This window comes from Crotalus tigris, unplaced genomic scaffold (assembly GCF_016545835.1).
Source record: "Crotalus tigris isolate CLP2741 ecotype Arizona unplaced genomic scaffold, ASM1654583v1 scf7180000017573.2180621, whole genome shotgun sequence".
NCBI classification, from domain to species: Eukaryota; Metazoa; Chordata; class Lepidosauria; order Squamata; family Viperidae; genus Crotalus; species Crotalus tigris.
The window spans coordinates 336,276-355,218 of NW_024096483.1; the positions used below are offsets into that span (position 1 = coordinate 336,276).

The 18,943-nt window shown below is 36.0% G+C and overlaps 1 protein-coding gene across 1 annotated transcript in view; it reads right to left on the reverse strand.

Moving 5' to 3' along the window:
• Window positions 1–477: 477 nt before the first annotated feature.
• The window catches only part of LOC120313877 (mitochondrial intermediate peptidase), a 53,664-nt gene continuing 35,198 nt past the window's right edge, over window positions 478–18,943 (reverse strand). The window contains exons 15-19 of the mRNA XM_039356261.1: window positions 18,313–18,387; window positions 15,642–15,761; window positions 8,442–8,563; window positions 6,509–6,582; window positions 478–685 (exon numbers count right to left, since the gene is read on the reverse strand). Of these exons, the coding sequence (XP_039212195.1) occupies window positions 588–685; window positions 6,509–6,582; window positions 8,442–8,563; window positions 15,642–15,761; window positions 18,313–18,387 (489 nt within the window). The 3' untranslated portion in view covers window positions 478–587. The remainder of the gene's footprint in view (window positions 686–6,508; window positions 6,583–8,441; window positions 8,564–15,641; window positions 15,762–18,312; window positions 18,388–18,943) is intronic.

Sequence of the window (18,943 nt, forward strand, 5' to 3'; positions counted from 1 at the left end):
CTGAACAAGGATTGGACTATAAAACAAATATATGAAAGAAGAGAGAACAGAATGAGAGGAAGAGAAATACAAAAAAAGTCACGGTTGGATAGAGTTGATGAAATTCTTAAAAAAAAATAATAACAAGAAATTTAAAGAACAAAAGGCCAATACAAAGTGGAATATGATATATGATAAAGTGGAATATGATATATGATAGTGTTTACATAAACTATATTAAGGTATATTTCTTTTCTCTTACCTTTAATTTCTTTTGCTTGCTACTACTTAACCTTTGTACATGGCATCTTGGTGGTGGGTATGTATGTAACCTGCTTGCTGTACTGAGGATTTATGTCTCCTTTTTCTGAACATTTGTGAGGGAAGCAGTTATTGTAGTATACATATATTCAAATAAAAATAATTCCAAATATGTGAATGCTGCACCAAACATGCTTAAGTTCTTATCTTTCTATAAAGAAAAAAAAAACATTTTACTTTTCAAGTAAACCATTTATTTTATACACACATTTTTACAAATGCCAATCAGACAGAACTTCTATGTACACTGTTAATACATCCAAAAACTTTCAAAATATTCTTCTCTGTTATTCAGAATCCATAAAGAATGTTTCAAAGTCTTGATCTAAGTCTGAAACAAGGGCATCCACAAAATCTTCCACTGATGGTTGCTTCTGTAGCATACCTAGGAAATATCAAAGGGAGATACTCAAAACTAACTGAATGTTGCTTCTAAACACCTGATAAAAATTAACCATAACTGAAAGTACAATAAGCCCCACCACAGTGAATTGCCCTTACAAAGCTGTCCAGAACCTCTGCCTTGAAACATGGAATCAGTGAATTGAATTGGAAATGTCAAATTATCAACAATTAGCACTTTATTCCCCAGATAGTAATAAGGAACAAAATCTACTATTTTCAAAAGAAAGGTTAAGAAAATATAAGTCTTTCCTTCCTCTAGAACTATTCATTCTTCCTCCATATATTTATCTGGCAATTTTCTAGAGACATGCAGTATTCAGGTCCAAATCTGGAAAGCACGTGTTGGATTTGATGTCATTCCCCCCTCCCCCTCCCCCGGATTTCTACGGCTGTTCATCTCATGGCAATAACTCTGGACAGCATACAAAGTTTAAAGCAACAATTTAAATAATCCAAATTGTAAATGATGAAATCGCAAACAGCAATTCCAATTTATAGCAACGCAACATTAACCAGCAGAGATCAAATGTCTGGAGGAAGAGATGGGTTTTTAACACCTTTTGTTGGGGCCATCCATTATTTCCAGAGACATGTTCTTCTACAGAAGAACCACCACAAAGAAGGCATGACTCCTAAGTCCAACAAGATGACATTGTTTCATGGAAGGGACATGGAGCAGGCCTTATCTGCTAAATCTGGTGGGCAGGTGGCGACCTGCCAATAGATGTTTAAAAGAAGCTATGCCTTTTCTGGGCTTAAAAATATACATTAGATTGAAATAGACAATAAAGAATACTTTTAGGAATACCATACAAGTCTATAATCCTCATTCATGTTCACGAGGTGAACAAACCACCTCAACAGTTCTTTTGTGCTCATCAGTCACTTTTGTATTCAATCTACATTCCATCAGCAGTAATTCATTCTTAACCTATCCGTTCTTGTTTTACCACGCACACTTCACCCCACTGCATTCAACATTTATGTTTCTCTTGACATATTCCACTCTTCTATATGTCTAAGTGGGCAGAAGTACATTCTTATAGACAACTATTTTCATTTCTTCTGGCAAACATTCATTCTTTTCTACAGACTGCATACCACCCACATCCTTTCTACCAACATCTGCACATCAGTTTTTTTTCATCTGTTTCTCGTCTTCTATAAACATTCCCACCAAAGTACACAGGTTCATCTATTCGCTATAGTTTCCTGCCATTTATATATAATTTGCAATACTTAGGCCCATTTCAAGCAAAGCTACTGTGCTCCTTGATATATTTCTGAGCTGATATAGAGATAGTCCTCAACTTATGACAATTGAGCCCAAAATTTCCATGCTAAGCAAGACAGTTAAGTGAGTCCTGCCCCATTTTATGACCTTTTGTTGCCACAGTTATTAAGCAAATCACTGCAGTTGTTTAGTGAATCATGTGATCGTTAAGGCTTCCCCCACTGACTTTGCTTGTCAGAAGCTGGCTGGGAAGGTTACAAAGGGTGATCACATGATCCCGGGACAGTGAGACATTCATAAATACATGCTAAGTTGCCAAGCACCTCAATTTGAACTCAAGGGGATACTGCAACAGCCAAAAGTGTGAAAACTGGTCATACGTCACTTTTTTCAGTGCTGCCGTAACTTCAAACTATCACTAAACAAATAGTTGTAAGTCGAGGACTACCTGTATATTCTTCATTGTGTCACGCCCTAATTAAGGAGGAATATTGCAGGTATGTACCCAGGATGCAAACTGAAAGCACTTCCCAGAAATATCTCATTGTATATTAATATAATTAAGATTGCAAATAATTTCATCTTTAATACTATGATCAATGTATAATTAATATAGTCATATTGGGGTATTGTTAACAAATTGGAGGATATAATTTCTACTACTTCTCTTTCAACCCTTTTTCACGCCTCATTCAAACATTTATGTTCTAGTAAGAGGGAAGAGAGACAGCTAGTGTAGTGGTTAAAGACCCTGGGCTAGAAAATGGGAGCCAAAAGTTCTAGTTCCACCCTAGGCACAAAGCCCACAGGGTGACCTTAGGCCAGTCACCGTCTCCCAGTCCTAGGTACTGTATATGCCGGCGTACAAGGCGACCCGGCGTATAAGATGACCCCCGTCTTTGTCGCCGAGCCACATTCCTAGAACGTCGTCTTATACGCCGGAAACTACCAGTATTTCCGGTGTATAAGACAACTCGGCGTATAAGACGACCCCCGTCTTTGGCGCCGATTTTAGCGCTTGCGGAAGTCGCCTTATACGCCAGCATATACGGTATGTGGCAATGGCAAACAACTTCTGAAATCTCACCAAGAAAGCTGCAGGGCCTAGTCCAGTTGGTTGCCAGGAATCAAGACAGGTATGAGGACATGCCTGTCCCTATACCTCTCCCCTCCTCTCCCCAGAAAAGGTAAGACAGAAAATGGCCCTGCCACTCAATGATGTTTCTCTTCACTGGTTCCACCATTTTTCATAAGTTGGGTGGGCACAGGTCACGTACAGAACAAATTCCCTCACGCTGCTGGCATGAGGTTTTGATACACAAAATAACTTAGGAAGAACATTTCCGGGACTGCCTTTTGTGGAAAAAAGAGGGCTTTTCCTTAAACAAAACAGGCTAGCAGGATCAGCAAAGACACTCTCAGAACAGAACAGCCAACCTGAAGGCTGCAGCATCTCTTTTCTTTGCCTTAATTGCTACCTGGCTTGGAAGGATTCTTAGTCATGCCAAATGTGGGCAGAGTTTATTCAAAACAGCTTTCATACTAATGCTGCCGGTGTCTGTCCTAATCTCAGTGATACCAAAATTATGCATGGTGTGTTGTGACATCATGATGCAATCTCCATTCTTTTATGCTTGTTGAAATTGTACCTAAGAGGCATAATTTGCTTTGAGACATGTATTTTGTCATTTGCTTCCTGTACATACCTATGACTAATACATATCACCAGTGCTTTTTTTTCTAAAAAAAGGTTCCATCCAAAAAAAGGTGCCGGAATTCCGTTCTGGGCGTTCTATGAGAAAAAAAGCCCTGCATATCACACAACACTAAGAAAAGGTAGCTTGTAGAATATTTTTCTCAAATTTTGTTGCATCCAGAGATAGTATTTTCCAACTGCAATTTGAAGTTTAACTGTAATTTAAATTGCTTTTCTACTTTTCTAGTAGAGAATGCTGGATAATGATGCACTGGTCTTTGTAGTTTAAACAATCAATGATGATTCAGAACATCTGCTCGTTTATATATAGAAGGAAAAGACACAGCCTAACACACACAAGCATGCCTTTCTTGTACCATTAACATTTTAAAAGTTACATTAGGAAAATTCCAATATTGTTTAACATTAGAGAAACAAACTTTATAAAAACACTGCTTCTCTCTGATGTGAATCATTCCTTTGGAACTGCCAACATAAATATAACTTTAGTACACAATTTAGAGTAGTAGTACCTAGTAAATCGCTCAATTTGGTTCAGATATTTGGGTTTCTTTCTCCTTTTCTTCTTCTCCTTCTAGTAACACTACAAAATGCTTTTAGCCAAACTGAAATATTCCACTGAAGCCTTTAATATATATCTACAAGAGTCAACTAGCGTGAATATGCATTTTTGTGTGTACAATAGTAGTTCCCAAAAAGAAAAAAGAAACATCGGGTGAAAGCAGGGGTGTCAAACTCAATTTCATTGAGGGCCGCATCAGCACTGCAGTTGTCCTGGGGGGGGGGGGGCTGAGTGGGTGTGGCCAGGGTGGGCATGGCCTACTGGGTAGGCGTGGCTAGAGTGGGTGTGGCCTACTGGGTGGGCACGGCCAGCTCTACATCGTTCGCGTCAAGGGTGCCTGTGGGAGCCTGGGCAGGAGTGGGACAGATCTGAGAAGAAGAGGGTGGGACCAGGGCAAACGCCAAGGCATGGTCCACTGGAAGAGCCTGCTGAACCCCTCCCCTAGAGCCCATCAAGCCGGATATGTGAAGTAGGCGAGGGCCATTTGCTGGCCCCTTCCAGGCATTTCTTCATTCCTCACAAAGGGTGACACCTCCCCAGCGTGCACCGAAGGGGCGGGGCTGACGCGGCAGGGGCTGGTCCCTTGCTGTTTCCAGACAGCCTTGGGGAGCTAAAACTGAATGCGTTTCAGCATAGATGGCCACCACAAAATTGTACATTGGCTCCCGGGCGGCCAGGGCCGGGGCCAAGGCAGCGGGGGCCATTCCCTCACTGTTTCCAGGATGGCTTCATGGGCCACATGAAACCATGTCACTGGCCGCATCTGGTCCCCAGGCCTTGTGTTTGACATGTCTGTTTTAAAGGATAAATAGTGCAAATTAAAAAAAAACCAAACCCACAAAATAAAATGTAGCCAAACATTTTTACTTTTAACATTATTTTGGAAATTTGAATATATGCATTATTTTTTCTATTCCAGAAATAATAAGTCAATTGAATGAGAAGCCTTTGGACAAGCACAATGATAAATGTCCTCCTGTGCCACCCAAAAAAGCCATTAAATTCAGATCAACACTCAGACTCAAATCCCACCTCAGCTTGTAAGTTTAGAAGTAAAAGCCATCTCCAATATGGGAATAAAAAAGTCACTGAATGTACCATCTCCCCCAGCCACCCCCAGCCCCTGAACATACCAAATTTAATGGACAGCTCATCTATCATTCTTTCTTTGACCCTCTGGGGCTTTTTTTAAAAAATAAAGTACTATTTTATTATATGTTTTACCAAACCTAAAATGATACAATGAGGTCAAAGACTGAAAACCTACAGTATCCAGAAGCCGTATTAACAAAATCCTTTTTCTCATGAAAAGAACTAAGTATTTCCCTCAAATACAAACTAAGGGCAAGACCATATCACCATATCTTGGTCTTCACGTTTCCTGTATGAGCCCCAAGGATGAAATGACTGCAACAACCTACTCCTTTTTGAGATATGTTGTATATGGTGGGTGGTGCTGGATTTAAAAACAGAGCTTTTGTAAGCTAATGTATTTGTGCTAATTGTTTCCAAATCTATAGTAATTCATCCCAAATCTACAGGAACTCTAGGGATCACTTTAACTGAAGTCCACTTCCATATTAAAACATTAACCGTTAACCATGCCCTTCCTGCCCCCCCCCACCCCCCAAGCTTCAACCACCTGCAAACTGCATTCATCAAACATTGCAGTAAAAGGCTGCTATCTCATTATTTGGAAATTTTGTAATTATGCTGGTTCCACTACTTTGATTAAGTTACTATTTACTGCTGCTTAATTGCTAAGCTAAAATATCCATGACATCTTCTAAATGACACATACCTTTTAAGTAAACATTAAACTAACCTGCACTTACTAAGAAACATTCTGAGTCAAGATATCCACCAGCAATTGAGTATAGAGTATAGAAATACAGAGCTATGCCCAACAAATAGCCACTTTTTATTTTATTTCTGAATTTATATCCCTCTTCCTGGCTTCACTGTAGTAAAAGGCATCATGTGCCTGCCCTTGATAAGGAGGGGAAAATAATTACACTAATTATGGCACTAATAGTGAATACCATAAAAAATGAGAAAAAATAGAACAATGCTAGAAGATTACAATATATAACAGCAATAACTGAAAGCATTCTGTGGTTTCTAAAGATTGTCTCTGAAGAATAAGAATAGATGGCCATAACTTATGTTCATAAGGTTTTTTAAAATACATAATAGAAATCATGTTGAATTACAAACCACAGCCATTCCTGAAAGTTACTGAGGGAAAGTATTGTCAGAAGCAATAAAAGGGTAACAATATTTATATTACCTTGAACCATGAGCATTGGTTCTTTGCCACCACCATGTGCCAGCATTTCTTTCCGATAACGTTCACCCATTGCTCTGAAGGAAGAGATAGCATTATGGTTCCAATTATCTGTAATCACAACCAGTTCAATTTCACGTCACACCTCTCTCCAAGTTCCTCACTAAACTATCAAGAAACAAAATATCTAATTATTTAGATTTTACATTTAAAAAACACACGTGCCAAAGCACAAAAGCACTCACTAAATAAATTTATAGAGCACGGTAAGCAAATTTTAACAAATTAGTGGTTCCCTGTAAACATCCAGAAGAAATTAATAAAGAGAAATGGCAGCTCTCCATGTTCCTGACCATTTGACATGATGATTATAACTGATGGCAGCTGTACTTGAAGAAGAAACGAAGCATCACAGATTGCCCATTTTGGGTCCATGGAGGAGTGGATAGCTCACACATGGAACTTGATATGGGAATTATATATAGGTGAACCACCATGTTATCTAGACAGGTTAAGTGTCTGTACTGTAATAGAGATAAAATGATATAATCATATGGAAAAGTCCTCCTGCTCAGTACAGGAATCCAAATCAAAGCATCTCAGGTGGCTGAGAAACCTTCATTAATTCTCTGGGAGTTTGTTTCCACTCTGCTCTTACCATTCAGAAGTTTTTCTAATCCACTTTTCTGCAATTTAAATACATTATACTGTGTCTTAGACTCTGGAAGTTGAAGAAGAGGTCCTGACCACCTTCTAGATGACATCCTTTCATATATCGTCCTCATTAGTCAAATCTAAATATATTCATAGCCTTCGATCCTCCTTGCAAGCTTCACTTTGTAGTTCTCTGATCATCCTTGCTGCTTCCTCTGAATATGGCTCCAGTTTGTTTGAATTCTTCTTAAAGTACATTACCCAGAACTGAACATCAGATTTAAGCTGTAACTTGATCCTTAAAGAATATAGTAGAACTATTACTTCTCATGCTTTGGAAACTATGCATTATACTTCTATTGATGCACCTTCAAATTATATTTGCTTTCATTTGCAGCTTCAGTATGCTGCTGATTTGTATTCAGTGTGCAATCACTGAGCAGACCAAGGTTTCTTCCCCTCAGGAACTACTATCAAACTAGGTATCTTTTCTTAATAAGGGAACTGCTGATGGCTATCACAAATCCTTAATCTTTTAACTTTTAAAGCTAAAGGCAACGTCCTTAACTGCCTGCTCCATTGTACGCTACATAATTACAAAGTTTATTTCTATTTACAGCAGGAAAAACAGACAGAATTGACTAATCCGCTGTGTCCCCTACTTTAAGAAGGCCAACAGGTGCAGTGACAGTTCTCTATGGCTGCCCCATTCTTCAGAACACATAATTCCATGAGATATGCCTGGCCCCATTCCTTCCCTGCATTCCGTAAGAAACTAAAGAGAATTTTATTCCTTTGGTTCTGGGTTACCTTTATAGATATATGCATTTATTGTTTTTGTTCTCCTTTTTGTAAACTTTCCAGAATCTCCATGGACCGGACGATCAAAAAATATTTTAAATAAACTGCCAATGATTAAATTTGCATCATTCCAAATAGCCCAAATGAGATTCTCAGTTTAATTCATTTCTCAGCAGATGTGCGCAACAGAAGAATCCTATCACATCCTATATGTCTGCATACACCAGTTGAGGTTCCAAAGTGTTCTTCTTGAATTTCTCCCGTATCCAGAAGCGTAATGCATTTGGGCATGTATATAAACCAATGCCACAATAGGTCCCCATCTCAACTCAACTTACAATAAATGCTTTCCTCCTGGGCTTGATAAAAATATTGTAACAAGAAAAAGAAGAGCAGTATAGATGAAACAGTTCAATGATATCTGGAGGCTAATCAACATTTCTCTTTCAAAAAGTGCAGCGGTCTGCATTTCACTTCATACCTGTTGAATGGATCCTGTGCAAAGCACTGCTTCCATACCATAGATGATACAGCCCTAGACATGAGATAGGAATAGTACTTAGCACCATAACCCACAAGATGGCTGAATCGGAGTTGCCAGGCCTGTACAAGAAATGGAGTTTAAAAGGAGGAAATGGTAATTCTCAATTATTTTTGTTCTGAAACTAAAGTAACCATTTATAATTCACACATATGTACACACTGTATGCCAGTCACACTTAAACTAATTATTTTTATACAAAAATCGCTTTGCAAGTTAGAGATGCCATTGTATTTTATCTTCTATGCTGATAAATGAAATGCTGCAAATACAAAAAAACTTACAGTAGAGGTAGATCTTTGCTACCAGTCAAAGAACAACTTCCCACTTATCCAAATACAAACATGAAAATAAATTACTGTCAGCCCTTCAAAGTAGGCCAGGTCAGGGAAGACATCTCTCAAGGATTATGGAAATTCTATTTTATCACTGTAGGTTATAAAAACAGAATCTTGAAAGGCTTGCCAGAGTTTTCCTCTACTTCCTCTCATAGCAAACGAAATCATGGCTTCCTTCTTTCCCAGGACTGAATTAGTACTTTCTCTTACAAGTTCTAACAATTGTAATCTTCCTTTGTCAAGGAAATCTTTCTATTCCTCTGCAAATGTCTGTCTGTTAATTTTAATATTAATTGTCTGTAATGGATTAATTCGCTGTTTCTATTTTAAATACTGCTAATACCATTTCTGAGCAGTGTTTTAAAAGCCAGTAACATATCGCTAGGACAGTTGGTAATTTTAAGATGTGTGTTCATGCTGGCTGGAGATTCTGGGATTTGAAGTTCATACAACTTAATGTTGACAAGATTGAAAAACACTGCTGTAGGGAAAAAAAGGTTACCTTTGTTAACTGTTAAAAGTAAATTTAACAAGGAAGAGGGGTGGCTAAGAAATATGATATATATAAAAAAGCCTACTAGGGCATTTTGGGAATTTTTTAAGATGTCAGTTCCATTATTTCAACTTTGGATGTATACATATGCATGTTTAGTTTCAATTGCACTGAAAAAGTGATTTATAACCATTTTCACACTTATGATCATTGCAGCATTCCCATGTCATGTGATCAAAATTCAGATGCTTGTCAACTCGTTCGTATTTATGACGGTTGCAGTGTCTTTGGATCATACGATCACCTTTTGCAACTTTCTGACAAGCAAAGTCAATAGGGAAGCCAACTTCACTTAACAACTGCGTTACTAACTTAACAACTGCAATGATTCATTTAACAATTGTGGCAAGAAAGGCCATAAAATGGGGCAAACTCATTTAACAAATGTCTCACTTAGCAACATAAATTTGGGGCTCAATTGTGGTCATAAGTTGAAGACTACCTGTACACACCTATTGTATGCACCAGTACTAGCTAATTAATTTTGTAAAATAGAAAAATAGTTAATCAAAATATTGTTACTTTGATGGAATGCTGCACCATCGTATTATTTGGAAGTTATTCTCAATATTTCCAAATAAACTAGCACTCTACCCTGTGATAAAATTCTATCATTTTTTCTCAAATAGTCATTGGTCTTGTTTTTATAAAATGTTTGTTCTTATAAAATAAAGTGTTCCTTATGTTCTACCAACAAACAACTATTCTTTCTATAATTGCTTGCAGACTGCCTGAAACATAAAAAGAAAACATTAAATAAGAAGCATATTTTAGCTTTCAAATTAAAATCAGCATTTTTTCTCCCCACGTAACTTTCCTAAATCATTGTCTGATAATGTTTTCAGCTTCAACTTAGATTATTCCACTGGAAGAGCAAAAATATTTTGGCAGCAGTCTGTATACTTTTCCTCCGTTTACCTAGTCTTTTTCCCATAATACAAAACACAGAGAACATTTAAAATTACAATATGTAAGGGTTTTCTAAAAGTTTTGGTCTACAACAATCTTTTTCACCTGAGGGTTTAATGTTTCAATAGAGGAGAAGGAGGTTTAATGTTTGCTGTATTGTTTGAACAGAACCGTTTTTTCTCCTGATTATGAATTATTTCAAAAATGGACTAACAAAATTGTGAAGGAATACTATTTTTACAACTTCAGATTTTCCTCTCCCCCAGATGTCTGATAATGAGAGAATTATTTTGATTTTCCAGGAAGTGGTTTTCAAATGTTCTTCTTTGAGGAAGCTACTCTTGCTTGAGAACAACTATAGAGCACTGGACAACTGCTCAAGTTGAGCCTTGCCATCATCCCAAGTAAACTAACTAGACAAAGCTCAACCTGGCAGATTAATAAATTCCTTTTATTTTATTTTAGCCTTCCAAGAATACATATTTACCTGTGCAGTATGGCTCTATTATTTTTATCCTTCACATCTCGTCCACTATCTTCTCTTATTGCTATCATTATTACGATTATTATTTTGATATTATGATAATTATTACTTTGTTGTTTTGCATGTACACTGAGAGTTTATGCACCAAAGACAAATTCCTTGTGTGTCTATCACACTTGGCCAATAAAGTATTCTATAGGAATGTTACTACGTGCCTCTGAGATGCTCAGATGGAGGAGAGATCCTGCTTCTAACCCAGTAGGATTAACTCTTCAAGACTAATTGCTCTTAATACCCCATCCTCCATAAATTTAGCCAACCTCCTTTTAAATCTATCCAAGTTAGTGATCATTACCATATACTAAGTTAATGAATTCCACTAGTTAATTGTGCATTGCATGAAGAAACAGTTTGTTTTGTCTGTTCTAACATCTTGAACATGTTAATGCTCAGTTCCTTTTTTCCAAACTAAAGCGTTCCAGCCACCTTACCATTCTTATGGGTAAGGTGTTACAGCCACTTGATTATTTGAACTGTCTTCTTTTGTACCTTTTCCAGCTCCAAAAAGGCATTCTAAAATCATATAAAATGCTTCTATTGATGGCCCTCTAAAACAGAATGTGAATATGTCTTAGAAAAGCTCTACAGAAATTTTAGTTTGCCCAAAATATTTTTTAATGAACATGCATCTATTAAAATGTAAGATGATAAAATAATGTATTCCATAGAATTAATTTGTCAAGGATAACAAAAATCTCCTGATTTTGTTATCTACATAACTAGATAAGATTATTGGGGCTGAAATTTTACTTTTGAACTGCTTAAAAGTAGTTGTTGGAATTCAGACAGTGTACAAATGCTGACTCAGGAATTCTGGGAATTGAAGTCCACGAGTCATAAAAGAGCCAACGTTGCCTACCCCTCGTCTAGTGCTTTAATTAAGAAATTTATATGATAGTAAAATTTAATTAGTTGCCTGTCTCTTTAGAACACCAATATAATGTCACTTCAAAGTCTATAGAACCTATAGCAGTGATAACAAACCTTTGAGAGACCGAGTGCCCAAACTGCAACCCAAAACCCATTTATGTTTCATCGGGTGCTGGGTGGGTGTGGCCCATTGGGTGGGCATAACCCATTGGATGGGCGGGCCAATTGGGTGGGCATGGCCCATTGGATGGGTGTGGCTGTGGTGGTAACGGCACACTGGGTGGGACTAAAAAGTTCAATCAGTTCCAACTTTGCAAGAACTTTTTTTTTCCCGCAAGAAGTTGAAATTGATTGAACTTTTTTTTTTTTTTTTGCACACGGCGGTGGAGGCCTAAAGCGAAAAAGTTTTATAAAACCCAGCTGAAGGCCTAAAACTGGGGTGGACAGCGCACATGCCCACAGAGAGGGCTCTGCATGACACCTGTGGCACGCGTGCCATAAATTTGCCACCATGGACCTATAGAATTGGGTATGTCTAGTTTAATGAAGAGAAGGACAAGGGGGGACATGACAGCAGTGTTTCAATATCTCAGGGGCTGCCCCAAAGAAAAGGGAGTCAAGCTATTTTCCAAAGCTCCTGAAGGCAAGACAAGAAGCAACAGATGGAAACTAATCAAGAAGAGAAGCAACCTAGAACTAAGGAGAAACTTTCTGACAGCTAGAACAATTAACCAGTGGAACAACCTACCTCCAGAAGCAGTGAATGCTCCAACACTGGAAGTTTTTAAGAAGAGACTGGACAGCCATTTGTCCGAAATGGTATAGGGTTACCTGCCTGAGCAGGGGGTTGGACTAGATGACCTCCAAGGTCCCTTCCAACTTTATTATTATTATTGTTGTTGTTGTTGTTGTTATTACCTATGTTTGTGATAATGCATTAGTAAAAATTTGTTGAATTAAGATTTGAGCCTGGACTATAGAAAGATTTCCATTTACAAATAATATTCAGAATGCATGTCATACATGGAAGCAGGCATATATGTACCTAGTCCAGCATTTTCCAAACTCCATGAAAGTCATGTATGCTGTTTTGTGAAAAACTGTAACGAATGAGATGAATCACATCAGAGATACATGCTTTGGGGAAGTGAACCAAGGCATAGGGTATAAAAGCAAGATAAATTATAAAAAATACATTGTAAAAGGCTCAGAATTATTTCCAAAGAGAATTAAGACTTTGAAGATAGAGCAAAATTGGCTTTTAAGTCATCCTGTTAAGAAAAAATTAACACCTGAGGCCCTAAATCTCCTCAACTTTCTATATGTTCAACAGATCCCAAATTATAATCACTGCTTCCAACTCTACTACTGAATAAAACACTAGCATTTTATGATCTAGAAAACAAAATGGCCTGTTGCAAGTTGTTCCTCTTTCTAATTTTATGAAGGCCTTGTGAAGCCTGGCATTAGAAATTATTTAAGTGTTCTTTTTGTGTAGTTAGAAGTCTGGCATGTTTTTTGTTTGTACCCATTGTGAATAAGCAATTCTTTGTGTTAACTGTGATTTTTGAAATCTAGTTTTTAAAATTACATTATGCAGAGTAACAAAAAGAACATGTAATAACTTGAGAATGAAAGAAATATTTATCCTCAGGACACATAATAGTGAACAAAGTTCTGTGGTTGCATATTTGTAGACATTGATTTATTGCGTATTTTAGGCTTAGATTGAAAGTAATTTTGTACTCAGTGCTATTTAGACATACTTCATAATCTTCTGGTCATTAATATTATTACCTTTTAATAATGCAAACTTATGATTACCCAAAATAAATTTCACTGTGAGACTCAATCCCAGGTGTAGGGAATTATAACCTAAAATCATATATAAAAATAAATGGAACCCAAAAATAGAACGTAAAAAAAGATTTTAAAAGACCCATGACATTTTGAAAAGTGAGTTAAGTAAGAGATTAAAGGTTTCCATTTATAACGCTTCTCTGCTTTTATTAGCAACTCATAAATAAACCAAGTAGGACAAGAGACATAAATATTTTTGTAGTAGTTTATATTGGAAAAGAGGAAAGGAATTTCACATGCAGTTAAGCACTTAGGTGTTTTTAGAAAGATACCATATGGGTCTTGAATACAGAAATATACCAGCCATTATGGAGCACAGGACTGACATAACAACCAGTTGTTGGGATTTGAGAATCTTCACTGCAATTACTGAGACTAGTTATCAATATGTCCATTAGATCTCAATGGAACTTAATTCTGTTAATTCAGTAGGCTACCATTTGCCATGTGAGTCTGGGCAGCTTAGAAAAATAGTGACAGCCACCTGGGAGTCAGGAGCTGGAAGCTGGACCCATGTACTATCTATGCTGTGTTGTGGTGGAACAGTGGTTATAATGCAGTATTGCAGGCTAATTCTGCTGACTGCCAGCAGTTCAATCCTGACTGGCTCAAGGTTGACTCAGCCTTCCATCCTTCCAAGGTTGGTAAAATGAGGATCCAAATTGTTGGGGGCAATATGCTGATTGTGTAAACTGCTTACTAGTATAAGTTGAAGTGCTACTGCTATTGCTCTGCTAATTTAATGGATCTGTTTTTTAGTGTGGCTGCAGTTTTGTTTTCTGCTTTCTATACCTTAATATTTTTAATAACGTTAATCGCCCAGAGATATGACTTTAAGATGACAGTCATGTAACTTGAATTAACAAATAATAAGTTTAAAAAAATAAAAAAAACACCCACTAAAACAATGAAAATATCTTGTACTCGAAGCAGCTCATACATCCATAACAAATCAAACCAAATAAATTAGGTTCCCTTAACTTCCTGGCCCAATGCTGGGGGAAAATCCAGTTCTTCAATGCCTTACAAAAGACAGGCAAAAGTAGAGACCTCTGGGTCCCTCTATATGAAACCTAGCTGTGTCTATTTAGGAGTAAGCTTTACTGAACTCAATGTGATTTACAGTGAATATACAGCATTGCAATATTAATTTTCTCTATACGATGGTGTTATCAGTAATGTACCTGTTTAGATACAGAAATGAAAAGCTCTTCTTTGAAAAGTAGCCATGAAGATTTTGAAATTAATGTTAAATTTATGAAATGATCCCTATGAAGCAGCCACCACAGAGTTTTTACAGAACACTCCACAAAGAGGCTTATCCCATGTTCCACAAAGAGGCTTATCCCATATTCACTTCATGATCTGTTTCCTACATTCAGCTTCTTCAAGCTGGTTTTACCATGTATTTTAAGATGACCCTGTTCAAAGTACACATACTTAACTAACGCAGTAAATTACAAGCATTCCAAAACTTAGTGTTATTTTCAAAACTGATTCAAAAATGCAATTTTTTGAATTTCTGTTCTTGTAAACTGAAGTGATAACAATGCATATTTGATTCTAAAAATAGCCCACCTGCTTTTTATAAAATATTAACAACTCAAACAAACAAACAAACAAAAACCCTATGAGATTACATGTAATTCTAAAAGGTTCTCTCATTGGTGCATGTCAGAGTATATCTCTCTGGATATTCTATGAAGTGTACAATAGAACACAGGAAAAAAAAACAACTGGAGAAAAGGAAATGGAAGAGAATAACATTTATCCTGTGTTCCCTCTCCTTGAAATGTCTATAGCATCCCAAGTGGTTCCCATTAACTTTGATAGGAATTTACTTAATGGGAATGCACTAAAAGTAAAGCCGCAGAATGGGGAAAGTCAGGCAGTTCTTGAAATCCTAATTATGAGAATTTTAGGAAAATATAGTCATTAAGAAATCATTACAAAATGCTTAATAGGATGTTGAATATGCCACTAAAAGAAAATACCTTTTGGCAATTAATATGAAAATGACAATTGCTAACCTTTATTTTTCTTAATTTATGAGATATGCTACTCACAGTGTCAGGAACATACGGCAATCCATAAAATTTCTCTTGAGTTTCCTTTAAAATTTCTGTGGTTGACTTTTTTAAAGGATGTTTCCCATGGTATATTTGATCCAAGACAGCATAAAAAACCTAGACAAATATATTGATAGAAATCAAATGCAGAAATCCAACATACACACACATACACACACACAAACATACAGCATTCAGAATGATTAACCAGACTTGGAGCAAAATTTAAAAAAATAAGACTACAGTAGATGTACTTTTTGGTTCTTCTTCAAGAAAAATCATATTGAACAACTTACATTTACAATTATTTTGTTGATGCATTCAAGTTTTCAAAATGAATCCCATCTACTTTTATGGGACTGTAAGTTTGATCTTTAAATGATAGCATACTTTTGCATATAATATGTTTTTGTACATATTATATTCTTAGACTACGAAAATTTTACCCTGCAAGAAGTATGGATAAAACTTCTGTTATTTTATATAGCTGAAATAAATTATGGAATGATTTCTGAAATTAAGATTAAACTACAGGTTACACACATTTAGCTTACACATTTAGCTTAACACTGACTTAACTACATCCAGATATTTCAAATAAATCTAAGTAACCAATTATTAGCTCCAAGTTCTGTGAAAGTTGGCAGAACATTACAACCTGCCTTTGCTGGGACAAGTCATTTTGCTGGACATCTTTTTATTTTTTGCTCCAGGTGTCTGGGAGGCTATTAAATGTATCTGAGAACTTTTTAATTGCTAATTGTTTTTTTTTGTGGTGGGGGAAACAAAACTTAATACATTGGAGTGATTCAAGTATACTTTTAAAATATGACTTTTAATATAAAAATTAAACAGCAGTCCATCTATCTGCCTAATCTAGAAATTATTTTTCTGATATTAAAAATAAAAACTAAGCACCTTTATCATCATGGATTTGGTATTCTACATTTCCCAATATAATTATGGATTTGGAAGAGAAATGAAATGGAAATAGCGAAGAATTTAATTTACTATAATTATCTAAGCCTTGATATCCTGCAGTGACTTGGAAGAGACAGGCATGTAACCACAAATATGTTTCAGATTGTCCTCGTTCTTTGCAGGATGAGGTGGATGACCTAGGTATAACTCTTAATCCTCCTGCAATTTCCAATGAAAGCTTATGTCAAAAGAACTGTCTCTTTGCTCTTCCCCAAAAAAGTTTTTATGACTGTGCTATTATTACTCTTGCCCTCAAGGCAGTAAGGGCCAATGCCTTTCAGAATGGACTATTTTAAAGACAGCATATCTAGAGGACCAAGAGTCAGCATCTTCATTGGGACTTTAGGACACCAGATAGGTTCATTGACTGGTCAGATTCCTGCTATGTGTCATCATCATCATCCTATATTTTTTCCCCCAGGGGTGGGGTCCACTTTTCAGGTCAACAAGCACCATCTTGCCATCTTGATGGCATCATCTGATCCCTGCTATGAATATTGAAAAAAAAAGGCAGCCCAGGCATAGATACTTCCTCCCACCTTTTAAACTCTATCAGAGGTTCTCTAAAGCCAGAGCTTTGGGAACATTTTCAGATTTGAGCAAGATCCCCTCCTCCCCTTTAAAGTTAATGCTTCTTTAAAATTGCTCACAAAAATAAGAATCATTTCATGTTGTCATCAAGCTAATTACATGAAGCAAACTGAAGAGATTATTTGAACAAAGTTAATCTCCAAACAACCACCACTAGCAGAGTTAATGAGTTACATGGATTGGTTTTCACTCAATACCGGATGAATTGACTAAAATGTGGATTATGTGTTATGCATTCTCCCACTCTCAACAATGCATATCATTTTTTTTCACCAAGTAAAAAAGGGAGTTATTTTGATGTGATTTCCATCCCTACTGAGCTTGTAAAAATATTTTTTTACTGCTTAATCTCCTCAAAAGTTAACCTAAAGGTTTTTTCATTATTTCAGAATACACATGAAAAGTATTTTCATAAAAGAATATTTGATGAAACCTGTATTGAGTATTTTGTTGCAAATAAAACGAACTGTCCTTAAAATGAAAATAATGGAAGATGGGGAAAAAGTTAAGAATACATGACATAAATTAACCTTAAATAGATCAATTTAGGAAGGGAATAAATTAGATTTTTATTTAAAAACATGCATTCATATAAATTATGCTTTGGATAAAATAGGTTCATTTACTATAAATTTGTTCTAATTTATACATTGTTGTACACAACCCAGATTCACTTTTGATGAAATTTGATAAACACACAAATAAATAAAATGTAAACATTTTTAAAGGATTGTATCAGTCCTGTTTAATTTTTAATTTTGTAAAATAACAAAGTTAGATTAACAAACCATCTAAATCCACTCCTGCAATGTAAACAACCCTTTTCCTCTCCTCCGCAGATTATATTGTAAACTGGTGGTTTCCAAGATATTTTACTTAAGGGGCAAACAAACGAAGCTTCAACGCATTATATGATTACTTATTAAAATCATAGACAATGTTAAAATAAGATTTTTTTAATACTCCAGTGTTGTTAAGATGTTGCACAAACTCTACATTAATCAATTACATCTTACAATTTAAGACTAGTGGACTAATTTAAGCTTCGTTACAATTTCTAAATATATTTAACTTCACTTTGAATCAATTAACCTACCTGAAGTTGCATATCAGCAGCAGCACATACTTTTTTAGATTCACAGAGTCTTGACACCATGTTTTTAGGTAGTGACTTTAACAGAAAAAGAGAAGAAAAAGAGAACATGTTTCAAACAATTTTGATATATGATTAACAAAAAATAAATGCTAATAAAGGTAGGTTTATAAAATATCCTTAAGCTAAGAAGGAACAAAGTCTGGGTTTCTAATTGTTCTTTATAAAGAGATGCTTAGTTTAGCCCCACCTTGTTACCTTCTTATTACTGAAAGAGAAGTATTAGAACAAGTGGAAACACAACCAAAAGCACTGGAGAATAGAGAACTAAAAAAAATCAAAAACATATATATATATATATATTCTAAAATGTTAGGGTTGCATTGCCACCTGAGATGTTATTAAATTTCACTAAACCATATATCTTTTCAAAATATATAAACTGGCATTGTGCATGTTAATGTCTGCAAAGACCCCGATGCCTTTTATTGAGGAAAATGATGTCTTCTTTGGAAAAATGGATGGCTAAATGGTGGAGGCATGGCTCAATGTCTAGAATAAAATAGAATAACTTTGCATTTAAAAAGTAAATCTGATGTAGATTTTAATTTTAATTGGAGACCATTCTTGAATT